Raw genomic sequence first — 21804 nt, 5'->3', positions numbered from 1 at the left:
TACTCACATTTCAAATTATGATATGCCACATTAATTACCTTATAATATTATATTTATTATAACTAAAAACCACCTGCATTTACTTTTCCAAATCATCAAGTAATCAAATCCTCTTGCAAAGCATCATCACCATCTTCACAACTTGCAATGACCAAAACCTTGATATTGTGTGCAAACCTAATTAAATTATAGTATTTCTTCATCTATATCATAAATGTAAAACAAAAAAGAGAAAAGATCATAACACTGAACCCTCAGGTATCTGACTTATGACTGAACTTCATTTATAGTAACTTCAAACTTTTTTTAACCAACTAGTTTTCTTTCTGACCTAACACCCACACCTACAGAGAGAATTTTTTTTAACACGTCTTTTATATGACCCTTCATCAGATGCTTTCTAAAAATCCTGATACACCACATCATGACATCATTTAGCAGTGGCCAATATCGATCCATTATTAAAACATTTTTAAATGTACAGAACTGAATTCAAATTTCAATTTATTTCGTAAGATCCTTATATAATAAAATTAACGTAAGAACAATTTTATGACATACTGTATGCATATAGTACAACAGAATACATTAATAAAAAACTTTCATTAAAAATAATGTTCTTCTTACCTTAGGGACAAAACTTCAACATTAGGCATATGCTTGATAATGCTGACATCACACAGTTCACTGCCCCTGTGACAGCAAAGCAGATTTTAATACAAATATATTTAAAATACACACACACACACACACACACACACACACACACATTCAGATTAGTTTGTTTTGAAATTACACAAAGTACAATCATTGCATATCAGTATTTCTATAAAAATATATGCAGAAATTAAGTACTTAAGAACAAACTGCTGAGCAATAAAAAACAACCAGTAGCAATATTTAAACATCATCACATTACAATACTAATGAAAAAAGAAATTTACATTAAATATGTCATATACTGTAATAATGACATAATTAATAAATATATTATTTTAATTTTTATTGTGACTCAAAACATAGTTTCAACACTTAAACAGCAGGAATGTTATAGGTAGCAGCATCAATTGATGACAGCTGCCATTTAAGGGTTAATTATGAACATTATTATGTATTTCTCAAGTTAACTCAAATGTGAAGTGTTAGTTACGTTCTTTTTAAAACTTCTCTAATGATCAGCTCATCACTTCTACACAAAATAAGCATGACAATTTATACACAAACACATTCTGACTTTTTGTACTTTAAAGTTTTGAACCAAATCATTTAATTTCATTGTTGAAGTAAAACATGTTTTAACAATTGCTGTTAATCAAACTTTCAAATCACACTCAGTCAACACCTCCTGACAATATGTGATAATTTTGTAAAAATGATTTACCAACAAAACGTATTCTTCAAAATATATAAAAAGTATATCTTAAAGCATATCACCATAATTTCTCTCAGAAATTTTATCACATTCCATTAATTAAAGCCTCATTCTTTACCTATTGTATTTAAAAATGTTATATAGTATGTGACGAAGATGAAAACTAATACAAATAATCCAGGACCTGTAAAATGTAAAAAGCATAAATGTACTAAAAACCATTCTTGTAACTATGAAAATCATTCTCTCACATATTGTTTTCTGTCAAAATTATCACATGACTGATAATTAAACTTACTCCTGACTAAAGTTTACAAATGTACTTTTGAAATAGTCTTACAAATAAATGATATTACAAACAAATATGTTAACTGAAACCATCCGTTTGAGTTAAACTATTAAGCATATCACTTTCTAAGTTAAACTTGTGGTTTATAACTAATTTTCAAATTTATGTAAATTAGTAACCAACACTATCACATTTTCACATTCACTTCTATTAAAAACATACTGAAAGCAGAATAAACACAGATTAAAACTGAATAACCATTTAAGCTTATTTATTTTAGAAACAACTAAAATCATATAAAACTGATTGTAGGTGATGATGCTCTCTCCTAATATAATTGATACACTCCTTCAAACATGATGAAACTTGCAGATTTAGGAAGAGACACTTTATGTACAGAATATTTCAACCAGATACCATAAATAATTTGTTTTGTAATATAAATTAAGAGCTGTAATAACATTGTCACTTCATGTGTCAAACATTATTCATTACTCAATTCTTACATCCACTCATTAACAGTGATATCACTTTTGAAGTTCATTATTGTGAACTGTACTACATACATACCTATAATACTGTGGTTATATACAATATAAGTGACAGTTTATGTTTACTTAATGATTTATTACAAGCTATTCTATGTTTATATCAATGAAAGAAGTACAGAGAAGTTGGTTTATCAAACCACACATGTACGAATGGAAATAAAAATATGTATCAAGACAAGAAAATGAAAATTATTTGATAACACAAACAAATGTATCTATTATTTGTACGATATAATTAATGTAAAGGGGTTAGCTGTTCATTGTGTTTATTGAATATAACATGATAAGTGTCAAATATTACTTTAAAATTCAGACACAACTAATGTTAAGCATTGTTAAACTTTAGAAGTACAAACAAATTGTTGTATGTTTTGGTTTTTTGAAGAAAAAAGTACAGTTAACTATCAGATGAATTTTTCGTTCAATATTTTATTCAGTCAGTGGTGACATACCATAATGTTCAAGTGAATAATGATTATCTGAGTTTGTAACATGCTTGACATCACAATTCCTTCTAAAAAAACATTTCAAGTGTGTTATGAATCATATCATATAATTTCCTTCTTACTTCTCACATAAATTACCAGTCTTGTTTTGTTGCTTGTAAATCACTAACCACATCCAAGATACCTGTAGCTGTCATGAGTGGCTGGATAAAAGATTTGATCAAGGGTTAGTAACCTAACATACATGTGCAGAAAATAATTATTACATGTCAACATTCAAGGTTGGATGAACATCAAATTGCATTTGAAGCTACTAGCACAATGAAATAAAGTTCTAAGTCCTGTGCATACAGTGACAGTGGGTGTGAAAACCAGTTTGCATCATGATTTCAAAAACTGCCAAACCATATTGGGTAATGACTGCTTTAGAAACCTTCTACCTACTCTTCATTACCTGTGCATTAAAGATGTGTAGGTATAACTCCTGGAACTTAAGTACTTTATCCATAAAATGAATAATCCATTGCTATAACCAATCATTTCCATTTACTATAAGATGTATATATTCATTAAAAATCTACATATATTAAACAGCAGTTTTTATACACTTATATTACACTTATGTCTTTTATAAAACTTGTATTAATACAAGTATGGGTAAATGTGTATTTTGTGAATTTATTACATTTAGAACTACACATTTTATGTTTACAGTTAGACAACCTTCCAGAACTTAGCTAAAAAGATAAACAACTGATTAAATACATGTATAAATGCAAATGACTATTTACATTACTAACATGTAATCTTTGTAACTTTTATTACAAATTAGTTGGTTTTCTAATTAAAATTTTTTAAAAAACAAACCTTCGGTCGGAGGTTGGCTTTGCCTTTGCTTTGTCATCTGCCACACCTACCAGACTAACATTTACCAGATTAGAGTTGCACTTATCCATCCTTTAACCCAAATTATCCAATTATTAAGTCAAAATTTTTTCTCAATTTCTACCAAGTGTGGGGTTGAAGGAGGACTGTTTAGTCCTTGAACACCCCAGGGGATTAATATTTCCTTAGAAATATTAATCTTATTCCTAAACAACTGTCAGAATTGTGTGTGTGTGTGTGTGTGTGTGTGTGTGTGTGTGTGTGTATTCACTAATGGGAAAAAGTGTTTGCCTCACTAATTTTTTTTTCATTATTATTAATATTTAAAGATGTGATTTGCATTAAGAGAATTGATCAAGCTGGGATTGGTGAATACTAGTTAATTAGTTTTGAAGAATGGTCGAATAACAAAATTCAAAATATAAATGGAATCCATTCACACTGGGCTTTTGTTTTTTACCTAGTGAAGGCTCAATGATAAGTGCTTGTACACTTTTCTTTCTTATTTATAATAAAAACAGTGACAGAAATATAATTAGTGAATTTTACTAGTAAGAAAAACCTTTTTTTAGTTGAATTTAGGATATTGAAATGCCACAGAATGGATAAATAGTTGGTGAATGGCCTTTAATTATAGAAGTGCAAGGTAATGCAGTTCAATTGTCACGATTTGGATCACCTGTTTTAAATAAAAGAGAACCTACTCAAGAGCATAACTGAAGAAAAGTTTCTTGGCATTACAGTAGATAAGTCACTCAAACTATTCAGGCAATGCACTGTTGCAAGAAGAACCAACACACACCACAAGTAAAAAGATGTAATTATCTCTCAACAAATAATAACAAAATTACAAAAATTAGGCATAATGTAAAAATAGCAATGCCAAAAAGTATAGAAATAAGGTAGGAATGAATACACAAAAACATAAAAAAATTACTATATAAAGGACTAAATCTTTCCAACAATAACCTTTATCTACAGCTAAATGTTGAATTCCTGTCAGCTGCATGAAAAAAGAACCCTTAAACTGAAGAATGCTATACATTCTAATAATAACCATAAGCTTGTTTCTGTACTTTCTTAGTATTGCCATCCTCACATCATACCTAACTTTGGAAAGAAAAAAAAGCTGAATACTTTCCCTCCATTTTTTAAAGCAATTTCATTGAAATAGATTGATAAATGAACATATGCTTTGTTTTTATAATTCAATGGTAAAGCATATTGTCAATTATATTTGACAGAATCTCTAATTCTGGATTACACTATGGGCCAGCAAAGCTGGAATGTTTCTCCAGAATGATACAAGTACCCTGGAGCACTGGACTGACATTAAGGTGATATTTACAGAGCCACACCTTTGAACTTCATTCTAACTCACTGTATGTGCATATAATTGAATCCATCATATAATAGGGTTATGTCAATTAACAGGGAGGACATCATACATATCTCACACCATGAAGTATAGTACCATACAGTTGTCATGTTTGGCCACACTGAAAATTCAAAGAAAATTATATAGAGGTCTAATATATTGTTTTGATAATTAAAAAAAAACAAAAAAAATGGTGTTTTTTAAACTCAGATAATAACATCTGTTGATTTAATACTTTATCTTTTTATCACCTTGAATGTTAATTTATTCTTTTTTATTTACTTTTACTGAAATTGTTTTGGCAGGTATGTTTGTGCAAGGAAAGGTCATAAATGGTCATTGTATAAGAGTGATCTGTGCTGTCATCTAGCAAATCAAGATGAAACTTTTTTATAAAACAACCAAAATGTGCTTAATAACTGACCTCACTCTTAAATAGTAGATTTCTTTTTATTATTCATCTAAATATGTGTGCAGAGGAACAAAATATTACTACTGTTATACAACCTGTGAAACAATAAATAATGCCAATTAGGTGCTCAAATAAGGCATTAATTCAACTTAACAGTTATTGGTAAGAATCAATAAATTCATACTAAGTGCTATCATTAGTTAGGCTTCAACTAAAATATGGTGTACAGTTTTCATCTTTAATAAGAAAGGATATGAGTTAGTTGAAAGAGTTCAAAGCAGGACTAGTAATATGATCTTAGGGATGAAAGTAGCATCAAAAGGACAAAAGGTTATGATCTCTTAAGGGTAAGAAATTTACAAAATTATCCAAAAGGATGAATAAGATTAAAACTTTATTTCTTTAGGTTGAATTTTGGTCTTTTCATCATCTATGAAACATTTTTATATTGTTCTATAATTTCTACAAAATTATGGTTAACAACTAGTTTATAAAATTGATAGAAAACAGATTCTGGCTTGAACATTATACTCAAAAAGTAACTAAAAGTTCACCTTTCACATTTTGTATAGCCAAAAATTCATGTTGTACATGTTGTCCAATCATTGATACTTATTTAAGAAAAAATAAGTAGAAGTGCATTCCTCTGAAATAACACTTGAAATATGTTTTAAATAATAAAATTCATTCAAAAACACTACTTAAACTTACCAGCAATTAAGCTTTTTTACACTCTTCAAATCCTGAGCTCTGGTTCGGCATAAAACTGTTGTTTCATTCAGAGAAGTCATTCTCCTTCATGTATGTAGCAAATTCTAATATTCCATGTACATCAACGAATCAAATCTAGCATTGCAAAACCTGAAATACACAGCAATGCTTTAGAAATGTGAGGTTTCATGAAAAGCAAAATGTTACATAATCTACACTTTACTGATCAAAACTGCATAATAAAATATAATTTAAAACTTTGAATTATCTTTTTAATTATGAAAACAAAATGCAAGTGCAATGTTAAGCAAATTTCACTTCTTGAACAATCAAACTTGACTATATGTCAAAACTATTTAATTGTTTTTACTTTATTATTAACTTATCAAAAAAGTAATTCAGATAAAGTTAGATTATCTTTTCTTTTGCCTATTAAAAAATTAGCCTTTTCTTCTGCATTATTAAAGTTATAGTTCAGCATGACTTATAGACTACTGTTTGTTGTACAATCAGTTTTGTATCTACATATACAAATATCTGTATATTATATATATATGTGGACTATACAATTTAGCCATTCTTTGAAAAATTGCTACCTAACTAAAAGTACAATAAACTTCTAATAATGTATTAATCTCTTACCAATCTTAGTACAAGTACACTAAAAAAAAACAGTAGCTAGCTAGGAAAATGCAAGAGTTCTAGTATTTAGACAGTGACAATCAAGGGCACTGTCGTTTCTTTCAATATTTTACCCTCTCCATGGAGAATCAAATGTACTGCAATCAGCTTTGTTTGCATGTGTATTTGTCTGTCTGTCTGTCTGCATCTTTGTGTCCATTTACCGAAAATGAATAGGTTGATATACACAACTTTTACATAAGATGGGAATTCAGTGTAGGAAAGTCCTCCCCAAATTTGGCCCAGATACAAATCCAGCTTTTGGATCACTTTGAGGCATCTTTTATAAGAGGCAAATAAGGTATTTTTAGTGGTTTGGGGCTAATAATTTAGTAAAGCATAATTGGATTTGTACCAAATTTTCTGTGCATATTAAATAAGATGAGTCTTGACCTACAAAAACATTGATCTGGATCTTTGATTATTCTCAATTTGGAAAAGATTTTCAGAGTTTTTGAAAGTAAGATTTGACATTATCCAATATAAGTTCATGCATAAACTCACAAAGGAGCTGTGAGGTGAGAGTATACAGTATCTCTAATTGCTCTTGTATTCTAGTTAATAATAATGCATCAGTTGAAATAAATAAAACATTTATTGCAAACACAATTCTATCCAAACATGGATGTCAAATTTGACAATAACATTAGCAAGTACGATAGAATGTGCTCAAGTGAGGTGGCAAATTATTTCTATGATTTTTATGTATTGTTAAGTTTCATGTATTCAAACAAATAACTCATGAAACAAACTATGAATATTTAATATCAACTGATCTTGACCTAATATTTTTGACAAACTAATAATGCACACCACCCAAAAACTGTGCCAGTGATACCATTTTGAGAGTTAAAGTTATCATCACCAAAAAAGCTTTCCATCTTGTAGTGTTTGTATGATTGAAAGGAAGAAGTCAATTACTTCAGTCAGCAAAAAGTACAGTGATATTTTAATGAGTATCACGATAGTTAAAATTGACATATCAATAAAATTACTAGAACTAATAAACGAATAATCTAAAATGAAAGGAACTATTTCAAAAATCTTCAAAATAGTTTCAAACCAAAACTTCAAAATCTATAAGATAAATAACCATACACACTGTCAAATTATATATATACTTCATGCAGTTATAGACACTCTTTTGAAAGCATATTTATACCAAATAAACAATTTGGTTAAGTGAAAAAGTAACAAAACAGTGGGGGTGGTTTTGGCACCACCACCATTTGTTAAACGCAAAACTACACAATGAGCTTTCTGTGCTGCAACAATCAAGTATCAAAACCTAGTTTTTAGCACTATAAATCTGCAGATATATCATTGAGCCACTAGGAGGTACAGCACTGCTATCCAGAAAATGTTTATACACAACACACACACACACACACACACACACACACAAAATTGAAACAAAATAATTACTCATGTTTTCTGACAAATTAAATCTGCTAAAAATTGATTTCTGAAAGCCAAATTTTGTTTGGTTTACAAGTTGATTCTATAATCTGGCCTTTAAAATAACATACAACTCATGAATCACTTATTTCACTTGGTTCCCTAGGAATAGTGTTGCACTCAATCTCTTGGAAAGAAAAAATAACTCAAATGTGAAATCATTGTAATTTTCAGTTGACAGAAAAAAATCTGCCAAAAATCATGAGAAATCTAGAAAATAAAAAGAAAAAAATATTTTAAAAAATCCTTCAAAAAATAGCCAATGTTCTTGGCATTTGTATAAAAATGGAAAAAAAAATTTCAGGATAGCATAGAACAGTCAAAATATGCAAAATGTCATTTATTGATTTTACAAAGACTAACAAGATAGCTGAAGACAACTCATTGAACAGAACTTACTACAATGACAAATAATATAAATATTAATGTTCATCAGTGCAATTTCTGAAATCCTATTGAAGGAAATGCAAGTAACAACAACTGTATGCTGCTGAAATTTTTTCCTTGATAACTGATTGTAGCACAGATAGAACTGGCACATAAATCATGCATGTTGGAAAAGAGCATTTATCTTATCATTGTGTATCTCAAACTTATTAATGTAAACAAAAAAAAACCATCAAAATCTGAGAATATTCTGAAAGGACAGGAGATAGCTTTCCAAGATTTTAGTTTATTCCATGATGAATATAAATCCATATTGGTATGTTTAGGAGTAGCTGTACAAGTATCAATTTCAGCATTAGATGTGATGTGGGCAAACTGTTAGCAGAAAATGTACCACAGATTGTTCAAATACACTGCACAGCTCAAATGATGGAGCTCACCCTGAAGAACAACTTTAAAAAATCATTCATAAGTATAGTAGCTGACATCTATCTACTTATTTTTTTAAAAATGTAAATGAGGTTGCAAAAATAACAGAAGATGACTTCTTTATGTCCAGAAGAACCAATGAAACAAAACATTTAGAATATAGGCAATTTACTGTTTCCAAACTTCTTAATAAATAGCCACATTTGGAGTATTGTATTAATTCTTGGGCTTCTTACCTTAAAAAGATCATTCAATAGAAGGAAAGGGTTCATGGGATAATAGGTTAAGATTTCCAAAAATTATTTTTCTTAAAAGAATTAAAGGTCTTTAAAATTGTTAAGGAAACTGATAATGACAATGCATCAATCTTTTTGTGTACTTAATGGTGAGAATGATAAGAATAGGGAACACAAATATTAATTTTTCCAGGGTTGGAGTCATCTTCAGCTGAGACAGCTTTATTTTCCAAACAAGGTGATTGGCCTTTTGTAAATGGGTTACTTTGGTCGTAATGGATGCAATTAGTTCAAGTGAATTTAAGAGAAGACATAATAAATATTTAAAATATTTGAAAAATAAAGACTTTCTATGAATGTTTTAGATTCATTTTCAAGTTCAGTTTATTGGACTGGACAATATACATAGACCAACAGGATCTTTGTTGTTTTTAAATTATATGTATGTATATTACAGTGTATTACATTGTATGTCAAAAACTTTATTTTGTAATTGATAGTCAGCAGGGTGTGTAATAGTTGTCTTTTATTATAAAAATTAATCTTATGCAGTATAAAACTCCTCCAATTATATCTTCAAATGCTGCAAACAAACCAACATTTGAAAAAACTATCACCTCTCCACCAAACAAGTTAAACAACAACCTGTTTGGATAATTTTGCCAACTACATTGCATACATAATTAACTGATGAAAACGACCGATTCAAACGAGTCATAATATCACATGGTCTGCCCATTTTTCTATTTCAGCCAATTAACAACAGAATTTAATGTATGCTAAGATAGTTACTTATGTTGGTTTTTTTAGTAGTAGATTCGATCAATCACTTGATAAGCATAAGTGTGCTTTTGATATCTGCAATATTATTGTATTGTACAATTTATATCTAGCTTTGATCACTTAATTAATATTGCCTGTATTTATTTTAGCATTGCAATGCCAAAAACTAAACAGTCTATTGTTTGTTCCATGTTTAGAGAACCTAGTTAATTAAAGCTAAATGTCTTGCCAAACTATGACCCATTATTAAAGTGCTTATTGAACAAATCTCAACCTAAAAATACAAAAAGCTGTCCATCTTTGATCATTTCATGGTGTAAAAAGGTTCCTCAAAACATTAAACAAATATGGGAAAGTGCAAGCATCCTCATAATATCACACAAACATGTTGTCCAAAAAAATCTGAACATATCACATACAATATCAAACCACTAAAATCCTACAAGCAGCATAAAGATACCTTGACATTCAAAGAAAATATTACAAAATTTAGAGATGAAGCCAAGAAATAATTTAATAATGCTGAATCCAAATGTAAAGAACAAATTGTCTGCCTCTGTCCAACTGAAAAAAAGGTTCCCAAAGAAGAAAAACATTTCTGAATGATCAGTGTTCTGAGAAAAAAAATGTTTATTGAGTACATCAATATAAAAAAATCCCAAGAACTTACACAGGAAAGGAAATTAAAGAGCAAAATAAAGCTTGTCTTTTTAAGTTTTTGTCTTTAATGCAACTAACATGAACAAGACATAGACCATTAATTGGTTCTCTGTCCGACAATTTTTCTGTAAATTCTTTATTTATATCCCTAAACTTTCTTAGTAGTTATTATTAATTTATAATAATATTGCCACATTTGTTTTTTATCTTTTTAGTTTTGTATATTTAATATCTGCGTGTTAAACAATCCTTATAACACACCATTTTTTCATTAATAAATTCCCACTATAAATGTTCTTGGCATTTTGCTTTTAACAAAACCTACGTAGCTTCTTTATATCCAACATTCATGCTTCCTGTTATATTGCACAATAGAAATGAGTCACACCTGCAACAATTCTTTGAAAGCTAATCAAAACACTTTCAGGTTTTCTTGGTGGTTTACTGTAACTTAACTACACGTTCCACTTTACTTTGTCATCCTATTCTGCCACTGATGAAGAAAGATACACATTTCAAAACATGTGGATTATAGGATTTCATATTTCTGTCTTTAGTGTGAACAACTTGCTAATAATTCTTCAGCGTACATTGGATATCCATTCACAAGTATAAATTATACAAAAACAAACTTTGCTTTTTCACACTAACATAAAAATGACAGACTTGCATAATTGTATAAACAAATATTTATGAGCAAGATTTCTCAGTGAAACATTCTGACCCTCTTGTAAGTACTTCTATACCTTTAAAATTTTCAACAAGTGTTCTGGATCCTTTTTTAATAATGGAATTCATGTCCAATGACACTTGGCATGAAATTAAATATGCAGAAAATACAGCCAAGTTAAACTTATTACTACAGCTACTAGCCATAATAATGGAATACAAAGATGCCAGAAAAAAGTTTGACCACACAACACTTTTTCTCTTGCACAAATGATAGATGTATTTTTTTAAACAGTGAATCAATGTCCCTTACTCACTTTACAAATCTTCAATTTTTTTTATAATTCATGTACAATACTAAAACTCCTACATTCTTTTACCATTCACTAAGACTGTGAAATCTTTGAAATACAAAAATTGACAGATTTCAGTTTACCAAACACTACATCATCAATAAATCTGGAACACTTTCTGTCTAGTTCAATTATCCAATTTGTTAACTCTACTAATGAGCAACAAAGCTATAAAACAAACTCACTAAAGGCTGCTAATGTTTTGATCAGAAACAGCCCTTAAACAAATGTGCTTGAAGTCAATCCTATATTGGAGAAGGAATACTGACTGCAATTCCAAGATTACTAACTGCATCTGCAAGAAATATGGCAAACTTTTAGTAAAATGTACAAGTTTATTGGCACAAAAAAAAATTAGTTGTATTACAAAGTATTTGTACTCATGAATGTGTGTGAATCAATAATGTCAGTCTTACCCAGATAAATCATAGTTCAGGGTGATGTTTGTGTAAAGAATAAAGTATTTTAGTCCATCGGATTAACATACTGCATTCGCAAAACCTCTAGAACCTTTGAGCTTCCCATCAAATTTTTTTTAACCATACCTGTTCATTGTATCTGGTATTTACTCTCCTCTACCATGAATTGTCACTAAATGTATACTAAGACAAATAGTTGATAACCTCTTATATCAAATACCTAATACCATGTTGGTTAGCACTCTGTAAAAAGCCATGGTATGCACACTTTGATCCTCAACTGTGCACATAGGGTTAATAACTTTTTCTTCACAGGAGACTCAAATTAATCATATTCTTATAGTGACAAAAAAAAGACCATTAATTACTGCAAAAGGGTGGTACAGGTGACAAATTAATGTGACAAAATATGAAACAGCATGTATGCATCTGTATCCAGGGAAAAAAATACATCAATCAGATGAGACAGTAGACCCATCCTGTAAGAGGTCCTTAGACACAGACTAATCCCAAGGTAGAAAAACAATAACAGGAGCTCCAAAATGAAAATGTACATGCCAAGTGACATCAAACAGCTTGAATCAAACACAGGGGGTGAAAAATTGATGAGTGGAAGATAGGAGAAAAAGAGTAATCACCTCCCCAAGCAACTGAATTTGTAGAATGAAAGGCCCAGTCAAGTTCAGTAGTGTATGCAGTGAAAGAAAGTGCATGAAGCATCAACTGTATACACATCCAAAGCAGAGAGAGAGGCAGCAAGGTTTCTGTGCAGCCAGACCCAACAGGATAATCACAGATGTACAATAACCCTAACGTCAGGAAGTGAAAGGAAGATAAGAAGGCCATGAAGTAGGAATGGAAAGGAAAGAGATGAATTATGCAGATATTGGAACAGAATTACAAGGTTAAGAAAAACAAGAAGCCAATGCAGAAAATGAGGACCAATACTCAGCTGGATCTTCAGTGAGTTAGGAATACCTCTAAAGACCTCCAACCAAAGAAATGAAGCTCAATGAAGATCACAGAAATAAGTGTAAGGGAGGCATACTTTAGCTAAAAGAGCACCCCATACCAACAGCAGAGAAGCTAAGTAAAGACATACAGAGCAGAAAATGAGGTATAAGCCAATGTAGTGAAAAGAACAAATTTCTTCAGAAAACCCTTCTAGAACACAAAATGCCTCAGATACAAGGTGAAGTGATGAACAGTAAATATAACAGGGTGGTACAACGAAGGCAAAGGTGTGAAAATTGTGCAATAGAAAAGGAAACAGAAGATAAGAGATTCACTCCAAACATGTAAAAGAAATTCCAAAGACTGGAAATTGAAGAACAGAAATGAAAAATGGCTTAAGCCTGGACAAAAGTAAAATCTAGTATACAAAAAGGATGAGGCATGTTAAACAAGTCTGCATGGACACTAATGTTAGGAAAAACAAAATCTTGAACAAAGGTAATCACATCTTCCACAGATAAGAAGCCTCTAGCAACCACAGTACCCTTAGTAACATTGTCACTGTTACAGGATGAAGTGAAAGTTGCCATCCCTTGGAATTTCATAATGGCATGAAATCACCAAATTTCATTTTTTATCAAATCCATTTATAAAAAAAAAGCACACTGGTTTTATGAATCATGAATACTAGGTCAGGTAAACTTGACAGAAATTTAACTAAGTAGGAAATCATCACAAATCATTTGAATTTCATTATTAACTTTGAAATACTTCCATTCCAGACAATGATGAGAAAACTAATAGTTAGTTTGACCATAAGTGCTGAGAGAAAGCTAAATCACAAGGAGGTTGTGTCACCCTCCTAATAGTGGAGGGTTATTGTCACAAATATGTCATGCCCCATCTCTATTTATGTCAAACATGTTTCCTAGGTGGAAAGCAATTTTGGACTAGTAGTATAAAAATCTCATAGACAGATGTGTGAAGGAACCAAATTATTTTATGGAAAGAGGTTAAGTATTGGCTCTGAATGTTTGCTTACTTCTTAACTTTTCCATGAATTTCATACAAATCCAATTATTAATTAATCCCTTGCAAATTTTTTTTCTTGAAACTCGAAACGTAACGTTACCCGAGATGTTGAAAAAATCAAAGGCACTTCAAAAATCTCAAACAATTTTGCTTGGCAATAAAACCACACTGAAAATAATTATAACATCATATTCTAACATCCTGCTAACAACAGAAGTGAGCCTGATTATCCTGTAGTTTACAAGATCTTGGAAGATTCTCCCTTTTCATATAAATAGCAAACACATTAGAAAACCTTCCATCATAGCTAATTTTCCCAGTGTCGAGAGTTTTTGGGAAAAATAATAGTTCTAAATTCCCACTGGTTTTAAAGATAAAATTAAAGGAAATAAATCAGTTTATTTGGAAATTTCTTCCTCAATGTTATAAATAAAACACTGGAAAAAACTAACATTTTAACTTTATATAATTCCTGGGATAATATAGTTAACAAATATTCCAAAGGACCAATTTGTCCATTGCCCTCTTTCCAAATTAAATTTATTAAGCACATGAATCACACAGAGCTATATGAATTATTTGTGATGTCCTGTGTGAGATAAAAATTCAACACCTCTCCTCAAAACAAGTCTAATCTATCCTTGTCTTCAGTGATGCATACTTATAACCTCAACATACTGTGCTAGTTCACCCCTTGCATTTCTTTGGACATGGCCCTGGAACTCAGTAAAATTAAGTGATTTTAGTAAGAAAATGTAATAATCCTTTAGCCATAACTAAATCTTTCTTGATTTTTATTTCATTGTCTCATAAGCTAGGTATTTCCAACTTACTGAAACTGGGGAACAAACAATTTTGGTTGGAATGCATTTCTTCTCAACTAGTTTGACAGGACTGACTCAAAACATTTACAACTTCACTGGTGTTTTTTTTCCACGAAGATTAAAAATACAAGTGTTCTGTTTCAAAGTATCTTTCTATATGTTGGCTTTCCTATAATTGAGGTTGTTAGCTCCTATTGACTCTTCAAATGTTTTGAGCAAAAACACTAAAGAATGTTATAAATACGTAGGTGCCATAATATAGCCTAATATCCAACCATACCTTCCTTAGTGCTAAAAATGTCTTGTATTGCTTGCTTATTGGACAGTAGGATCTTTCAACAAAAAATAGTTGGGAAAAGTCTCTCACAACCCCAATAATTTATTAAGCCTGATTAAATTTCATGAAAAAAAGGTGTAAAATATTTTGAATATTATTAAGTACACTAGAAGCCCAACCTGTTTTTCCAGTTATATGTGGCAAGTATACATGTATATATATTTATTGTAATGACTTAGTTCACAGAATTATAAAACTAAAAAGAAATAAGATTCATAACATATGTCATACACATTAAACAGTCTGCATGTGATACCAATATTTGTAAATTACTGAAAGTATTATATAATTCAGAATATATATAAAACATCCTCTGGGCAGATTATTCACTCTACACATATGATGAAATTAACACAACCAACTAGCAGTCTACATTCAGAAAACCTCAACTTTCTCCACAGTACCTGGGGAAAATGCCCGAGAGTTCTGAGAGGGCAGTCAGTTATTTTGCTCAACCACACCTGTTTTAATTCATATCAATAAAACTTTGCAAAACCTTTCCAAGCCTCAAATTACTGTTACTTGTTGTGCAATCAAGAGACAAAAAGAAAAAAAAATTGAAATCTTTACATGTAACAAAACAGCAGAAAATCTTACAAAATGTAAAAATTTAAATCTGCCCTTTTATTTTTTTCAGAAATTATCTCTTCCCATCTGAAACTTGAAAACCACTTGATTAAACTACTCCGAGCACTTATTCCATAAGCTAATTACACTCTCAAAAAATAAAACTGTCTCAACTGGAGCCTGGTGTCTCTTCCAAACAAACTTGTATCATCTGCCCTACTGTCTTTAGAAAAAAGAAATTAGAATTGCTTATCCCATCAATATCCTCCTCATGAATAATCTTGTAAACTTGAAAAAGGTCACCTCTAGCTGTCTTCTTTCAAGAAAAAATCAGTTCCTTGTCATTATCCAAATATCATAACCCTTCCAATCTACAAAATATTTGTAATTATTATTTTCTCATTTCTATTGAGTAGGCAAATATCCTTTCTTAGATAAGCAGAATAAAATTACCTATTTTGACTTTTGATCAATATTTGTGCAAATACATCTTCGAATTATATTAGCTTTACTATTAGTAACAGATCACTGTTTTGAAGACTTAAATGATTTGACCCACAGACATACCAACTGCTAAAAGTGCACTGTGCAAGATGTAAATTCCAAACCCATTGTCTGAAAAATATTACCTACCCTTGCCTTCAAAGATGCAAGTATGTATCATCTACAAATCAGCACTTTGCATGGGCACACTGCTTTCATTAGCCTTGGTACAGCCCTATATGTTTACTATATGACCCTTTTCTTCAGTCAAACTATTGAGTATGTTCCCATTTATATTTAAATTGTGATCCATATTATAACTGAAAAAAATTGCACTTATTGTAAGTAAAAGTCACCGAACTATTTTGTCTAACTTACTGATCCACCTACATCATTCTATAATTCCTTAACACCACTAATAAAATTAAAAGTATTCAAGAACTGCTGTCATCAAAAATTACTAATTATGCCCGTATCATCAATGCAAAAAAAAGCAAAAACTGAAAAGGCTAAAGTACTAACATGTGATGCAAATCATTTATAACAACTTTGTTTTCTTTCACCAGTCACCTTATAATTCAACTAAATAAATAACAACAAAGCAGCAGTCTGTGAGGAAAACATGTCTCTAACTTCCACTTACTTCATTTTCTTCACTAATCTTCAGCGTGACACCCTATGAAAATTATTTTGAAAATCTAAATACACTAACCATATTTCTTTCCCCATCATTGACACAACATTAGAGGGGCAACAGTAGGCTCTATGATCCCTTGTACCTGTCCATTCATTTAATAAAACAGACATCAACCTATAATCAGCCCAAACTCCCCAATTATTTATTAAGTTGTCTTTTGAACCTTCCCAAGCAGTGGATTTAGGGTTTAAGGCTATGCTGGTAAGCCAACCTAGACACCACCCTCTAATTCTGCCTCCCAGTCCTGTTATGCCCACTATGTCTGCAGCCAATCTCTTAAAAAAAAACTGACCATTCTGTTAAAAAATAAATTTGCAGAAGTTGAAATACTTTCTACCCTGCCAAATGTTGAATCTATGTAACTTTGTTCTGCAATTTTTACCATTAAAAAGAATTATGATGAATCAATCTTATCTGTTCCCTTATACATTTTAACACTTCAGAAAATTACCCCCTAACTCTTCTCTCAAAAGAAAGTATGTTTAACCCTTAAACAGCAGGAATGTTGCAGGTAGAAGCATCAATTGATGATGGCCACCCTTTAAGGGTTAAGGACCTAACCTATCCTAATATGACTGTGCCTCTGTAATATCCACTTAACAAACCTAACAATTATGTTTGACAGTCACCATGGTTTCAACTGGGGAAAATAACTGTCTAACTAATCCTTGGGCATTCTTTGAAGAGGTTACTGTTTATAAAGATGGAGGTAAAGGTGTGAATTTAATACAACATTTAAGAACAACAAGGAATCTGTTCATACATCTAGGTTGAACCATCTACTAAATCATGTATAAAAACAAAAAATCTCAAATCTGCCTTTTATCATTCAAATATTTATCATGCCTTCCCCTAAACTCCCACAAACTTACTGTTTCCACCATGTCCAAAGGCAACTTATTCCAAAGGTGAATCATTTTGTTAGAAAATTAAAACTGTTTTAGCTGAAGATGACAACTACCCTCTCAAAATTTATATTTGTATTTCCTAGTCCCACAATTAAATGTAAAAAAAGATGAGACATAAATACTACAAATTCCCTTTACAATTTTAACCACCTCAATCATATCTCTTCTAATTCTAGTTTATACAAGAGAAAACAATTTCAGAACTCTTAATTTGTCTTCTTATACCACCTTTCCATCTGAGAAATCATCCTGGTAGCCCTCCCCTGAACCCTTTCCAATAAGTTAATGTTCTTCCTAAAATAAAGGTAAAGACCAAAAACCAAACACGATACTCCAAATATGGCCTTACCAGTGACCTACGTAATGAAATTATAAATTATTAAGATTTGTATTCATTATTTGTATAAATACAACCTACAATCCTATTTGCCCTGCCACTACCAACAGCACACTGCTTGGATAGCTTGAGATGCTCATCAGTCAGAAAACAAAAATCCTTTTCTTTCATAACACTAATAATAAGTTAGCAAACAATGATTAATAAGCATAATGAAATGATGTATTGTCAACTTACTATCGTACAAGCATAATATACTTCTGCACTTCCATAACACCATTAAGGGTATTCTCATTACAACTATGGTAACTCACATGCATTATCTCAAATTTCTTATAATCAAAAGCCAATTGCTATTTACTCACACAACTCACAGATTTATTTAAATCATTTTTTACAACAGCAGTATCATCCTCACAGCCATCAAGATATTAATATCATCAGGTTTAAGTAACTTAATGGCTGTTCCTTCAACAGGTAAATTTAAAACTACTTAGAAGAGGGCACTTTTAAAAAGAATAGACCATTGACCATTAGTAACCAACATGATACATATACTTTAAATTGTATTTACTACAACACTCACAGAATTACATATGTAATTTATTAAAAGCAAAATCTCTACTCAAATATTTATGCATTAATGTACAAACTCTTTCAGTAAAAATCTTCCAAACTACAACAAGTTCTAGCATATTTAATGAGCTTTGAAAAGTAACATTAGAGCACATTTTCTTTGGAATATTTGTGTATGAAAATGTGAAATTTAATTTTAAAATCAAAATCCTATATTTCAATATAAACCACAAGGGAAACTCTTCCATTAATAATACTAATATTCATGTCAGAGTAGTGTATTTTAAATACAAGTTATATAGAATATTTGAAAGGGTCTTATAACATATACATGCCAAAGTTCTTAAAAAATCATGTCTTGGTAACAAAATTCAGAAAATTACTGTTCTTCTAAAAACTAGTAATGAAACATTAAGTACTACTTACACTTGTTAAGCTGGAGTTCAAATACTGTTCATTCTAAGTTCAAGCCAAGAGTATCAAAATTTTAATACATAAACTTGTATGTACAACACACAATTTACAAGCTGTTTTAATGTGAATTTCTGTTACTGCTCAGTATAGCATCAAATTCCCTTACTACTCAAATGAACTAAGTGAATATTCTTCAAATCCCATCAGAATTATATTAATAACCAGTTCATGTAAGGAATTATAAAACAATTTTTAAAATCTCATTGTATTTAAATCATACTTAATATGAGTGTATTTTCAATGTTTTTCAACAAATATTTATAAATTATATATATGGTGACTTAAGTTTTTCCACTCATCACAATAATCAGTGATGATGAGAAAACCCAATAAACCTACATTTATACAAAATTTGGTGGTGAAAGACATGAAATAACATATAGTTCATCACTATAAAAAAAACAATCTTCTTCCAATTTGCCCTGTCCACAATTAATGATGAGGAATGAAATTCCCTTAAACCAGTGTAACTCAGGGACAAGTGGCACAATCAACAACAGACTGGGCTTCATATTTATTTTTAAAGACTACATAGGTTAATAAATTCTCAAAAAACATGAAATAATTTTAATACCTTCAAATATGGTCATCTGTCAAATACTAAGATTGTAACAAAAACTACTTGACCTTCTATTCAACTGGGTGAAAATGTATTATATGCTTTTTTTCAGCATCACTACATTTTGTGTATATTTATGTATTAATTATATGAAAGTATCACAATGAAATAGTGTCAAACTATAAATACCTCTAGAAAAATAATAATTGAATATGGAATGTCACTTGGACAAATAGTAATGGAATAAACTTTAAGGATGTAGTACAATAAAATATTTTTGTGATTATTTACAGAGTTTGAATTTGTATGCTTCTAGATATTTCATCCTTAACTTCTCGTATCAAGGTTATATTAGTGAATTAGGCGGCGTTTTTTTTTGTTTTTTTTCTTGTTGTTGTTGTTATTTTACGCGAGTAGTTTAAAACCAAGATAAGTTAAAACTATAAACATGTCAAAACCTAAAAGTTGATCTGGTAAGTTTTACTTCGTTAATAGTTTCAAGCTTCAGGAAAGCTTATCTAAATTCCCAAACTATACAAAAAATACAATATATTTCACTGCAAGTCCAACAAATGTTCAAACAAATCAAATGTATGTTATATCATTAAAAAGTAAACACCTTACGAAAACCGTAGCTGATATACAACTTCTAGGTCTACATGATAAAAGAAACAACAGATATAACTTTACATTCCCAAAAAAGTGTATTACCCCAGTACTGGTATTACTAATGATACAACTTTAGCTATGTTCTAAAATTACGTCAGTGGTACTGATAATTATACTAATGAAAATCGTTACTATTGGATATATAAGTAATACTAATAGAGTACTATACGTAACAGTAATAATATTGTCTTTGGTATTAAACAATACTAATAGTAACAATAATATTAATAATAGTATATAATACTTACTCAACAAAACAGACTGCCAAAATTATTGCTACTGTTTATATTTTCAAATGATCTGTATTGTATTGGTTATTGCAAGAACTGGTAGACAAATATTTTTTTCTATTTCAATCTGTGGTTGTGACAAACCTTAACGCACAAACATCGATTAAACTGCACCGCCAGAAGAATGCGTTAACGTAATAACAACCTACTACCAAACAAGAAACGCCTATGTGGTATCCACGCAGAACGTCACTCTACATAAAAGTCTAAAAGTAAATACCTTATTTAGCGACAACGTTTTTCCTTGCAAGCACAATATTGCATCTTTAGCACTAGAGTGCGCACTTGTCATACGACCCTGAGACAAGGGGAATTCGACAATTCGCCGCCATCAGTAAAATTTCTGCAACACTGACTAATAGTTAGTCATCTATAAAAGCTTTTAAATACCAGAGAATTTTCTCTGCAGCTATTAAAGGTGGTGAGAGAAAGAGAAATTCGTCTTTTTCTCACAAAAGAATGGAGTATTTCACTAGTGTATGAACAGTGGAGGTCATTAATAACAAATATTACGAATATTTTGACAACTTTACTACCACTGGCAGTGTACATTAACTTTAGCTCCTCATGTACTCGAGCAAGAGACTAACATGAGTAAAATAGTCGAAGATTTGAGCTCAGGCATATAAAAAACGAAGTCAAAATCCAACTGACTTCGAATTCTTCAAAAATAGTATTTGAAGGTAACCAACATGTTTATACTATCCGGAGGCCTTAAAGTTAAGTAGTATATGTTTAAAATATCATGATATGCCCCCTTTCCCGAAGCCATAACATATTCTTCAAACCATTTGAGTGTGAAATAAAAAATACACATCTTGACATTGTGATGTAACCACACTGGTATCTAATGAATGGGAAATGATATTTCCTTCCTCCCGTGCGATATCTAAAACAAACATGCAACCAATACCCCTATCTGGACATCATCAAAGAAGGTAGGGATGAAGTAAATGTTTACCTTTGAAGAGTTGGGTC

General features: G+C 30.6%; 1 protein-coding gene across 7 annotated transcripts in view; it reads right to left on the bottom strand.

The window, feature by feature from the left end:
* LOC143225080 (uncharacterized) overlaps positions 1 to 21148 on the bottom strand; it is a 57448-nt gene extending 36300 nt beyond the window's left edge. For 4 of the 7 annotated variants that reach the window (XM_076453801.1, XM_076453806.1, XM_076453807.1 and 1 more), the window contains exons 1-3: positions 20785 to 21038; positions 6045 to 6194; positions 628 to 693 (exon numbers count right to left, since the gene is read on the bottom strand). In XM_076453801.1, the coding sequence (XP_076309916.1) occupies positions 628 to 693; positions 6045 to 6124 (146 nt within the window). In that variant the 5' untranslated portion in view covers positions 6125 to 6194; positions 20785 to 21038. The other 3 variants (XM_076453804.1, XM_076453803.1, XM_076453805.1) reach the window with 3 other exon arrangements.
* Between the last annotated feature and the right edge of the window lie 656 nt (positions 21149 to 21804).

Source organism: Tachypleus tridentatus, chromosome 9 (assembly GCF_004210375.1).
Source record: "Tachypleus tridentatus isolate NWPU-2018 chromosome 9, ASM421037v1, whole genome shotgun sequence".
NCBI classification, from domain to species: domain Eukaryota; kingdom Metazoa; phylum Arthropoda; class Merostomata; order Xiphosura; family Limulidae; genus Tachypleus; species Tachypleus tridentatus.
Note: the sequence above shows the minus strand (reverse complement) of the source record. Positions and strands in the feature narration are given on the sequence as shown.